This window comes from Euprymna scolopes, chromosome 16 (genome assembly GCF_053919585.1).
Source record: "Euprymna scolopes isolate OS-2025 chromosome 16, ASM5391958v1, whole genome shotgun sequence".
NCBI classification, from domain to species: Eukaryota; Metazoa; Mollusca; class Cephalopoda; order Sepiida; family Sepiolidae; genus Euprymna; species Euprymna scolopes.
This window is the reverse complement of record NC_136497.1, coordinates 26325903-26338284: the sequence shown is the minus strand read 5'-3', so window position 1 is coordinate 26338284 and position 12382 is coordinate 26325903. Positions and strand designations below refer to the sequence as shown.

General features: G+C 35.1%; 2 protein-coding genes across 2 annotated transcripts in view; one reads left to right on the top strand and one right to left on the bottom strand.

Annotated features, from left to right (window-relative positions):
* The window catches only part of LOC145295890 (uncharacterized), a 33335-nt gene extending 27493 nt beyond the window's left edge, over positions 1-5842 (bottom strand). Inside the window, exon 1 of the mRNA XM_080141643.1 lies at positions 5449-5842. Within this exon, the coding sequence (XP_079997769.1) occupies positions 5449-5743 (295 nt within the window). The 5' untranslated portion in view covers positions 5744-5842. The remainder of the gene's footprint in view (positions 1-5448) is intronic.
* Positions 1-12382, top strand: part of LOC145295892 (lysophosphatidic acid phosphatase type 6-like) — a 232033-nt gene that overhangs the window by 81379 nt on the left and 138272 nt on the right. The gene's annotated exons all lie outside the window — the stretch shown is intronic.

Genomic DNA, 12382 nt, shown 5'->3' with positions numbered 1-12382 from the left:
TTTTTTTTAACAATTTTTCAATTTGGTTCCTTTTTAATAATACATTGTTTTAATCACAGTTAATCCTACTTAGGAGTTTGTGGTAGCAGAAATTTAAAAACAATCCATTGGGAGTTTTGGACAAATAATTATCCCTTGTAACTGCAAATGTAATAACACTAAATTCAAAAAGGTTTCAATGAAAATCACTAAAAAACATCTATGCTGATGACACGACCATCTACGGCATCACATCAAAGGCTGTAAATGACAAAGTTCTCTGATTCTCTCCTGATCTCGAGCGCGTGGTTCAGTGGGGGAAGATGTGGCTAGTTACCTTTAATGCACCCAAAACCAAACTCCTATCCTTACATCAACGCTCTGATCCCCATCTGGCATCAATTGTGATGGATGGCTCTCGTCTGGGTGAGGCCCCGTGTTTTGAAAGCTTCTGGGTTTGACCTTTACTCCTGATCTGAAATGGAACACGTACGTCAAGTCTGTTGCCAAGGTCGCTGGAAAGATGGTGGGATCCTTCTACCGCTCCAGAAGATATCTCACTACTGATGCAATTCTCTATCTATATAAAAGCCAAGTACGTCCAAGGATGGAATACTGTTGCCATATCTGGGCAGGAGCTGCTAAAAACAGCCTATCCTGCCTTGACAGAGTACAAAATAGACTTCGTGGCTTAGTGGGGGATGCCCTTTTCTCTACCCTGCAACCTCTCCCACAGAAGAGACGTTGCGAACCTATCCTTGTTTAATCGTTATTTCCATGGCAGGTGCTCGTCTGAACTCCAATCTCTGGTCCCCCCTCGCCAATCTTTCACGAAAAACACCCGTCTAGCTGAATCCACTGTGAAAAATTTCCCCCACTATATCTGTGCCTAAATCAAAACGCGGATTCCATGAACAAAGCTTCTTTCTTAGAACTGCAGGCCTGTGGAACTGTTCCGTCTGCCTGCTTCCCTCTGGACTACAACTTGGATGTGTTCAAGTCCAACGTTAACAAATTCCTAATGAACCGCCCCCTTAAGTAAACACTTCAGCAAATCTCCACACTAACGTAATGTACTTGCAATAACCCTTATCCCTGAGTGGCTTCCGGGCCTTGATAAGTGGTGATCACAAAAAAAAAAAAAAAAAAAAAAAAAAAAAAAAAGAAAGAAAGAAAACCCTGGTGCTAATTGCGCTATTTTTTTTTTTTTTTTTTTTTTTTTTATTCAAGTTTCACTATATCTTTAAATGATTAAGTGGAAGCACAGGATGGTTAGAAAATACTCTCCATATTAAGAATGGCTTTCGAAATAACGTTATGTTAAGAAAAAAATTTCTAAAAACAATCTGTAAAGGTTTCATGTTTTTAACGTTTATTTCTTAGTTAAAAAGGTACTCATGTAGAGCGATCCGTGCTGAAATAACGTTATTAAAGCCATTCTTAACATCGGGAGGGTGTTTTGTACCTATTCTGTACTTAACTTTACAACTGGAGAAAAAAAAAAGCTTTAACGTGGAAATACGCTTTTAAAAAATAGCGCGGATCAGGTGTATCAGAACTTTGGGGGAATTTGACACCCCTAACACGAAACTGCGGATAAAATATAAACTCGTAATTTCTTTTAAAAGTGGGTTGTTTATTTTCTTTATGCAATATACTTCCAAAATAAACTATTAAAGTTGTATAAAAAATAGAATTTTTGCATAAAAAATAAGTGGTTACAAAGTGCCGGCGCGCTTCCATGCAACCATTTTTTTACGTAATGAAATCAATTGAATTTTATGAGTTAAATATTTTTCAATTTTTAAACTTTAAAAATTTATCAATTTTTCTATTGATTCAATTTTTACGATATTTTCAGGGTCAATGTGAAATTTTATGCTCTTTCCTTAAACCGAATAGTTTAGACAAACGTTTTTTAAATCCCATTTTGAAGTGTCTAAATTGATTAATGTACCAAAGTTGTATATATCAAATTGAAGATAAAAGAATATATTGTAAATTAGAACAAAAAGAGTGTTTTTTGGACTTTACAGGTAAATTTCCAAATTTTTTTTTTTTTTTTTTAAATTAGAAGCCTATGTTCTGCTTATATTGTCCAGTAAGTAATGGACGATAATTTTTTTCTTCATTCAATATTTTCTTTTAGATATTTAAAAATTTAACTCGACAAATGAAAATAATAAATCAAATTTATGTATTTCTTCGGGGAAAAAAAATCCTGGAGTGTTTTTTTTATTAAGGAATAATCTTAGAGTAAAATTTGACTATTTTTAAACTATAGGAACACATTTCTCCGGGTACAAGGCTACACGCCTAACGCGAACGTGGTTTTTATGTCCTTTTGTTTATCCGCAGTTCAAAACGAAAAAGATTACTTCCGGTTTTTCGAAAACTGCTTCCATAATAGCGTTTTTCAAATAGTCGTTTAAAATTTTTTATTTTAAACATAAAAGAAATTTAAAATATGGATAAATTCTTAACATTGAAGAATGGAACTACACATTGAATTTAAAAAATTTTTAGGTAGGTGATTTTTTATACTCGAAGAAAGAAAAATTTCGTTGGTTTTCTTCAAATCTTTTAAAGAAAACTGATTAAAAAAATTGCATAATTTGCTATTAAACCTGTTATTTTTTAAATTTTTATCTTTGCTCCTTCAATTGAAAAAAATTAAAGTTTGAATTACATTTTTCAAGTAGTTATAAACTTGTAAAAATAGGTGGTCGAATTATTCAATTTTTTTTTCACGCATTCTTAAAATCGGTTTCTGACACTGCTAGCGGATCACTCTGCATTAGCACCAAAAATATTAAAATTATACTTCGATGCATTTTTATACAATAAATGTCTTGATTTTCATATAGTTTGCGTTATCGGGGAGCTTGTTTATATTTGAGGTTCATAGAACAGCCAACAGGGGTCGATAACTTTTCTCCGTTGCTAACATGTCGCTGATCTGCAGAAGTGCTAACATCGGCACTTTCAAATCTTCGATGGATGAAAGACTGCGCTGGTTGATCACCGGTAGACTTACCTTTGAGAATCTGGGATTAAATTGTTAGATTAAGTACAGAATAGTTACAATACACCCCCTCCCGTGTTAAAAGGTTTCTAAGTAATTTACCCAAAAAAACAGATTACGTTCAACAACAAATACCAGACTTCTTAAAAGTCTGGTCAAAACACTTGCCCTTCGATGTAACTTGGGTAGTTGTGCAATCTACGGAAAGAGCCGAAATAACATTTAGAATGTTATTCTTAATATGGAATGTTACTTAAAAAAAAAAAAAAAAAAAAAAAAATACCCTAAAAGATACCGGAAAAAAATTTACCGAGTTTGTTACTATACAGATTCGAAAAGTGAAGAATATATATATAAGTTTCTCTTCTACCTCTGGAAGAAGTTTCTAGTGGTTTTACTCACTTTAAAAAACGGGTACTAGTGCAGAAAGTTATCCGGACGTAAATAACGTTATTTAAACATGAGGGGAGGGTGTTTTGTACCTATTCTATACTTCAACCTTACAATTGAATAAAAACAAATCATAAACTTGGAAATAATTTTTTAAAAAATAGCGGATCACTCTCTGCACTAGCACCGAAAAACGTAATCGTTTCGAATAGTTTATCAATATATTTCAAGAAAAACAGCGGCATGCTCACTATTGAATACGGTAAGTTTGGGAAAATGAGTTTAAACAAACAAATTATACAAAATGCTGTCAGAAACCCACCGAATATATGTCCGCCTATATCACGGTAACATATATTGAATGAATTTCTAACAGTATTTTGTATAATTTTGTTTAAACTCGTTTTCCAAAACTTACTGTGTGCAACAGCGAGCACGCCGCCATTTGCAATTTTTCAAATACATCGGTAAACGGCTTTTTCGACCTGAATAAACACGTTACATTAAATAACACTAAACTTATCCAGTTAGGTAAAAAAAAAAAAGTAACTTATCTTGCCTTTGATAACATTTGTTTTGACAACTTTTTCGAAAGTGTATAGTAAAACAAACCCGGTTTAACTTTAAAATCCTATTTAAAAATAAGAATAGCACAGTCCGTAAACAGCACAAGTACCTAGCATCGGAGGTTGCACGAAATGTCGAATATAAGAATCAAAATATAGTAGGCCGGATAATCCAAGGAGGTCGAAAAATGGTAAAATTTTTTCGGTGCTTTTGCACTTTTGCTACCACTATTTTTAAATAGTTTTTCGAGGTTAAATTCCAGCTTCACGATATTTTTATTAAATTGTTAGGTTGAAGCACAAAAGTTACAAGACACCCTCCCCTCCCCATGACTAAGAATGGCTTGCAAAATATTAGTTCAGCACGGTGGCAAAAGTGCACAAGTACCAATTTCTTTTATGATCCAAAGGTCAGAAATCAAATCATGATTTACTTAATCTACAAATAAAACGGGTAAAACAAGCAAATGTCATCAAACGAAGGAGTATTCGTGCAATATAGATAACAGACTAAAAATCAAGAACAAATAACTTACCAACCGCAACGTACTCTGCCGAAATATTTTTAGAAAGCCATTGTTAACAGAAGGGAGGTTTTCTAAAAGCAAGTCTAGTTTCACCTAACAATTTAATAGTAAAAAAAAAAACAAAAAAAAAACCTTAGCACGATCCATATTTTGCATAAATACTCCTTTTACCCATCGGCATAGGTTTAAGATTCTGAAACTTTAAGATAAGTCATAAGAATTTGTCGAGCTATCTTTTGGAGACAGACAATACAGCCGACTCAAAGAAAAACAAAAAACCCACCTCCCTTTAAAACACTTATGTCTGGAATTAGCGATCCTTCCACTAAGTATTCAGGGATAAATCTTACCGTCCACACTTCAAAAGTATACAGGTCGGTAGAAAATGGTTTTTGGTAATTTTTTTTTTTTTTTTTTGTTAAAATTTAAGTTTTAGGGTATTTTTTTGGTAAATTTATACAAACACCGTGACAGCGAATTAACCCTAACCCTAAACCCTAACACGGTGTTTGTATAATAATACCATTTTTTTTTTTGTTAGGTAAAACTACAGAATAGTTTTGATATAGATAAAAAGGTTCCATGTTAATGGCTTTCAAAATTATTTTAGCACGGTCCGTATTTTGCGTAAGTAATAATTTTCTTGAATTTGGCAAAAGTTATTGTACATTTGAACTCCTGCACTTATTGATCCGTCTTGAAATAACGTTATTTAAAAAGCCATTCTTAACATGGGATGGGGGTGTACCTATTCTATACCTTAACCTTACAATTACAAAAAAAAAAAAATAAATAAAAAAAAACTTTAATTAAACTTGGAAATACGATTTAAAAAAATAGCGCGGATCAGTAAGTGCATTAATTAGCACCGTGCATTTTGTTAATGTTTTTTTTTTTTTCGATTTCTCGGTTGTTAACGATATTGTGTCAATGAAAAAGAAAGTTGCATATGAACACTTACGAGATTTTCGAGATGTTAATGGCAACACCTTTTCCTCATCGTCGTTTGATAAAGCGGCATTCAGATACAGGTGATAGTTTTCAGAGTCCGCTTGCATGGAACAGGGGCTGCTCTGTATTCTTCTGGAATTATTTGAATTGCCTCGGTTTGGAGAAATGACCTTCAAATGTGCATAATCCACATTAAGGTTAGGCCGAAAAGGGATATAGCGATCAAAGGAAAATGCCTGGAAAGAACGAGACTGCATTGTTGGACTATACAAGTCGAGACATTCGGAAACGGTTCTGCAAGACATTGTGAGTTGTAACTTTCCAGATTGTTAGAAACCATTAATTCTTAACAAATGTACAGACTTACAGAATGTACATTGTGTTGTGCCTTAAATTATATCGGTTAAAATATATTTAAAAAAAAAAAAAATGGCGAAAGAAAAGAATACCGTCGCTGAACTTGATTGCTAAAAAATTTGCATAAGAATGAAAACAATTAGAATACGTTGGTCTTTCAAAATCCTAATAATTACGCAGATATTTTTTAAAAAGTAAATTTTTGTGCTTACTCATAGAGCCCGACTTACTGGATATAATACCAAAATAACATTCATTAAAAAAAAAAAAATATTGGCGCTTGTGTATCTATTACTGCGCTATTTTTAAATAGTATTTTCAAGTTAAATTCGATTTTTGATATTTTTGTTTATTAAATTGTAAGGTGAAATACAGATTAGTTAAAACACCTTTCCTCCCTCGTGTTAAGAATGGGTTTCTAAATAATAACGTTACTAGCTAGACCTGTGGAAATCTTTCATATGTAATATATTGATATTGCCATTCTGTGGATGTTCAACGTAAATGGAGACGCCCTAATATTATTGTAGCTCTTTTGTTAAAACTGCAAAAGTATTTATCTAAGCTAACAGGAACGCCTGGCGTAGTCAAGTTGTAAAATGCGCTTCAATATATTTTAATGTATGCAGATTTCGTATATATTATTATAGAGTCAATTTTCTTATTCATTATAAAGTTGTGATTTCAAAGATAAAAATATATATATATATATATATATATATATATCCATAAGACTTGGGTATACCAGCTTGAATCGAAACCGAAAACAAAACTTATATATAGCTTGAGTTCCTTCAGTTATAACCGCATTCTTGGTAACATTATTTATTAAAAAATAGATAACTTGAGTGTCATCAGCTATAAGCGAAATCGAAATCCAACCTTATGAAGAATTCTTGGTAAAATTATTTATGACAAGAAATGGAAGGTCATAACAATTAAACGACAGTCAGGAAAAATGATGTAAGCTTGACACACAAAATAACACACATGCTATCGTATTATTATATAGATTATTTCAGCGCTGTAACATAGATACACAAGTACCAAAAATTTCACCATCTGTCGTGTTCTGTCCGGTTTCAGAAGACTGTCTTACTCTAACCCTAACCTCTCTTCCTTTAGGAGTGGAAAATCGTTTATTGCCGACGCTTCGTGTACGATACGACGTATACTTCGACGAATACGGGGCGTATTAACATTATTTGCCCATTCTTAACATGAGGAACAGGAGACTTTGTAAAAACTATTTTGTACTTTCACCTAAGAATTTAATAAACAAAAGATACCGTAAATAATTGAATTGAACTTGAAAATACTATCTAAATCATAGCACAGTCCGTATTCTACATAAGTACCGACGCTTCTATGGCGGAGTGTCCACAAGTTCGATCTATGTTATTCAGGTATGTTTTACTGTCCACAGTCCTTCGACAAAGTGGTAAAAAAATCAAATATATATCAAATAAATGTTACCAAAGGCAATATAAGTTACTCTTCTACCTAACTGGGTAGGTTCTTAGAGTTTTTACTAAAATGTAAAATGTTTAATTGGCTCGAAAAACTAGCAATTTCAAACGGTACGCGATCACAAGAAAAAATGGCCACCATGTATTTGTTACGTGGCCATTTTTCTTGTAGTCGCGTACCCTTTGAACTTGCTTGTTTTTCGAGCCGAATAAACATTTTAGATTAAATAAAAACACTAAAAACATACTCAGTTTGGTAGAAGAGTAACTTATCTTGCCTTTGGTAACATTTATCTATATATCTATAAAAGTGAAGTGTCTGTGTGTCTGTATGTGTACATTTCTTTACGCAATAAGTCTGTCAGACTCGAAATTTGATATACAGGGTACTGAGATTTGGGAAAATCGATGTGATCGGTTTTTGGCCAGAAATTTGGCTGTCAAGGGGTCAAAGTTCAACGGTTTGACCTTTGAGAACTCTACCAAACTCCTCCGCCAATTTTGGGTCTAAACACTTTAAATTTTAGATATAGGTTCCTTGGACATGGATGTAACTTAATAACTTGATTTGAGCCCAAAACAATAAATTTTAAGGGGTCATAATAGAAGTCAAATTAAAAAAAAAATTAACCTCTGCGGTCTCTACCAAATTACTCAGACAATTTCTGGTGTAAACATTTGAAATTTTACATAAAGGGTATTCAGAGATAGGGCAATCTTTTAAATCGGTTTGGGTCGAAAATTTGAGCTATCTATATATATAAAAGCGAAAATGTATGTATGTATGTATGTACGTTTTTAGTTTGTATGTGTGTTTGTGTGTCCGCTAAAAACTTTCGACAGACACGGCAAAAATTCATAAACTCGGTATCATATCGAAGCTCCATCCTTCGCTCGAAAAATAGGCCAAAAACGTTAATTTTTTTCACCCCGAAATTGACAATTTTCGACAGGGGAAGCGTCAACAAAAACGGTCCTCTCGTGACGACGACCGGTTCTACGCATGCGTCAGATGACGTCATGACCTGATTTACTTTAAATAGTTGAAAAACTGACTAAATTTTATGTACGTCGTGTTAGGTCAGTTGGTTAGCCCGTTAGTTCATTATCTAAACGTTTTGGGTTCGAATCTTGGTGTGAGATGTCTTCTTTTTTTTTTTCGATTTTTTAAATTTAAATATTGAACCAGTGTTATTTAAGCCATTTTTCACGTAACGTTCATTTTACTGTTTTTTTTTTTTTTTTACTTCGCTTATCCACCCCCGACCACACACCCAAAAACACCCGGGTACCCACCGATTTTTTAAATTTTAATATCGTAACAGGCTTATTTAAGCTATTTTTCACGTGTTCGTTTTTCTGTTTCTTTGTTGTTGTTGTTTTTTCGATTTTTACATTTGACATCGTTCGTTTGCCTTACGTTAGTTTTTTTGTGTTTGTTTTTCGATGTTTTGATTACCCCCCCCCCCGCTTAAGTTTTAACGTTGTTTTCTTTTTATACTTCGCTTATAACAAACAAACCTGATCATTGACCGTCGTCGTCCTCGTAACGCTCGAAGACTTCTGTGCGCTCACCTGTTAATTTGGTTAATTACTTACTTAAATAAATTCAAAGATCTTTCAGTAACTCATTCTAGCTGGTCGATTTTATTTTCAAATTTTGTCTCAGGGCTTCGGGTTCGATCCTACCAACTTTTACCCCCCCCCCCGGTTTCTTTTTTATTTAACAACACACACACCTCCAAACACCCGGTCAACGCTGGGTACCCCCGCTAGTCAATATATAAATGTATGTATGTATGTTTGTATGTCTACCTAAAACCTTCGACAGGGGCGACGGATTTTCACAAGATCAGTATCGTTTGAAGCTCGACCCTTCAGACGAAAAATACTGAAAACATTAATATCTTCACCCTCAACTGGACACTTTTCTACAGGGATGGGTCGCTTTTTTCGCCGATATTTGCAAAAGTCATCTCTCTTTTCGATTGTCTAGCCTTAATTAAAACCTACGTCACTCCGGTGGTTGTAACAGCAAAGACGTCGCGTTGTTCCCGTTCTTTTCCTCCTTCACGGTACAGGTTCGAGCCTGCCTTCCTACTACCACATATTTTTCTTTTTTCTTTTTCTTTTTTTTTTTTTTTTTTTGCTCAACATACACCTCCAAACACCCGGGCAACGCCGGGCTGAAATGAAAATGCTAGTTTTTTTATATATTTGATTTTTTGACTACTTTTTTGAAGTGCTGTGGACAGTAAAACATACCCGTTCAATCTATATTATTCTTATAACTTTTTAGAGTACATACCCAACCCTTCAAGGGAGCTAGGCTCCCTAAACTAAAGAACTGACCTTGTGTCACATCTAGTCTTTTGTTGGAAAGAAGGTAAATGATCTTTCGATTAGAATCTGATAGCAGCATAATTCTGACCGCTATCAGGACACTCTCTCGGGTGTTACCTTCTCCTTCTTCGGTAGGAGAGGGAGGATTATTGCTAGTCACCTTAAGCGACCTCTATGAGATAATGCCGACGGATCCGATCCTGACGATGTTTTTTATCATTTTCTAGCATGTCCTTTCTCTCTCTCTCTCTCTCTCTCTCTCTCTCTCTCTCTCTCTCTCTTTAAAATTCTCAGGAATATCTCCTTATGTTATTTTTGTATGTCTGGGTGAGGCCCCGTGTTTTGACAAGCTTCTGGGTTTGACCGTTACTCCTGATCTGAAATGGAACACGTACATCAAGTCTGTTGTCAAGGTCGCTGGAAAGATGGTGGGATCCTTCTACCGCTCCAGAAAATATCTCACTACTGATGCAATTCTCTATCTATATAAAAGCCAAGTACGTCCAAGGATGGAATACTGTTGCCATATCTGGGCAGGAGCTGCTAAAAACAGCCTATCCTGCCTTGACAGAGTACAAAATAGACTTCGTGGCTTAGTGGGGGATGCCCTTTTCTCTACCCTGCAACCTCTCTCCCACAGAAGAGACGTTGCGAGCCTATCCTTGTTTTATTGTTATTTCCATGGCAGGTGCTCGTCTGAACTCCAATCTCTGGTCCCCCCTCCCCAATCTTTCACGGAAAACACCCGTCTAGCTGAATCCACTGTGAAAAATTTCCCCCACTCTTTATCTGTGCCTAAATCAAAACGTGGATTCCATGAACAAAGCTTCTTTCTTAGAACTGCACGCCTGTGGAACTCTGTTCCGTCTACCTGCTTCCCACCGGACTACAACTTGGATGTGTTCAAGTCCAGCGTTAACAAATTCCTAATGAACCGCCCCCTTAAGTAAACACTTCATCAAATCTCCACACTAACGTAATGTACTTGTAATAACCCTTATCCCTGAGTGGCTTACGGGCCTTGATAAGTGGTGATCACTGTGTAAAAAAAAAAAATGTAAAAAAGATTTTATTGGTCTAGCTATTAGACGATCGACTATGAAGAGGAACGGCGTAGTCGGTCAACATTGAAACAGACGTGGAAAGATATCGAATTAAAGAACGTCACACGCACGTATATAAATAATGAACGTTTTGAGTCCCATAGAAAAGAAATGCCAAAAGACGTAAATACAGGGTGTTCCAAAAGTCTTAGGCACATTTCAAGTCCTCATATGTATTATGATATGATATATATTAACTATGAATTATAGTAAAATGAAAGTGGCACCATTTTAAAGCTACATGCATCAAGTTTTTTGTAAGGCTATTGATTTTCTTTTTTTCGTTTCTCTTAACATCCTTATCCTTAATAGTTCTTGAGATATTCAATGCCAAAACGTGCCCAAGACTTTTGGAACACCCTACATAAAGATTCGATTATTAAAAACATCACAATACAAGCTACGGGGGAGCGTTCCAAAGGTTTTAACTCAAAAAAGATGAAGAGCTATGAAGACGGGAGAGATACTATTAAAACGAGAGACCTTTTGTGCTCCAGAATTTATTTTCTACATAGTCATCGCCATTCTTAATGCACTTTTGCCAACGATGAACGATGGCTGTGAATGGGTGTCCACAGCACGCTTTATCATACTAAGGTAGTTCCAGAAGTAAAACCTCCTTTTTTTGAAACTAGCGACCTTTTGCCCTCTGGAATTTAATTTTCTACATAGTCACCGCCATTCTTAATGCACTTTTGCCAGGAATTTGATGACGCATATCTGTTTCGGACGCACATCCATGACATGGGTTGCTTCCTTAGTCTTACACCGTCAATAGCTGCAACGGAAATAAAACTTTCAGTATAAGTTCAATCATCATAACAATGCAATTTGCAATCCCATCTGATCCAGTTGGGCGGAATAAAAATAGGAGGCATTACTTTTGGAATGCACCTTGTCATAACTTTTTGTGTTCATTCGCATAGCATCCTCATCTTCCTAAAAACGTTACTCTTCTTCGGCTTAGTTCACTTTAGGGAAAACTGCATTAAAAAAATTATGTGGTGCAATGTATAACTAGTTCGTTAAGCGTATTGTTACTAAGCAGAGATATTCTGGGTGAAAATTAAGAATATATTTCTGCATCATTTGTGTTTGGATATCAGTTTTACTATTTGTGCACGGCAAATTAAGGCACGACAGACGCGTCCTGCTAATGCTCTATTCGTGCAACCTAGGATTTTTATGTCGAGAATTTAGACTGATCGTTATGTCTTTTTGAGTTTTTTTTTTTTTTTTTTTGTTTTTTTTTTCATGCTAAATCGGTGAAAATCGCCCATTTTTCAATTAATCGATTACTAGGTGGGGACCCATCACAGTGCACTGGGAAGAAGCTTCACATGCTACCCCGTAGTTACATTATAGTCTAGAGTGCATTGTAGAGAACCTACAATAAAAAATAAACCTACAATAAAAATAAAATTATTTTTATACATAATATTTTGAATTAAAGTTTAAAATGTAAAAGTCAAGTATCATGGTTCAATTGGTTCAATCTGAAAGTACATCCGTTAAACTCCTCGGCATAACGTTCACAGGAAACATGAGTTAGAGCAATTACATTGAGCGCATTGCCAGGACCGCTGCAAAGAAGGTAGGTACTCTCTACCGTGCCGAAAGCTACTAATGCCCGAAAGTATCCTGTACCTCTATAAGACCACCATTCGCCCAT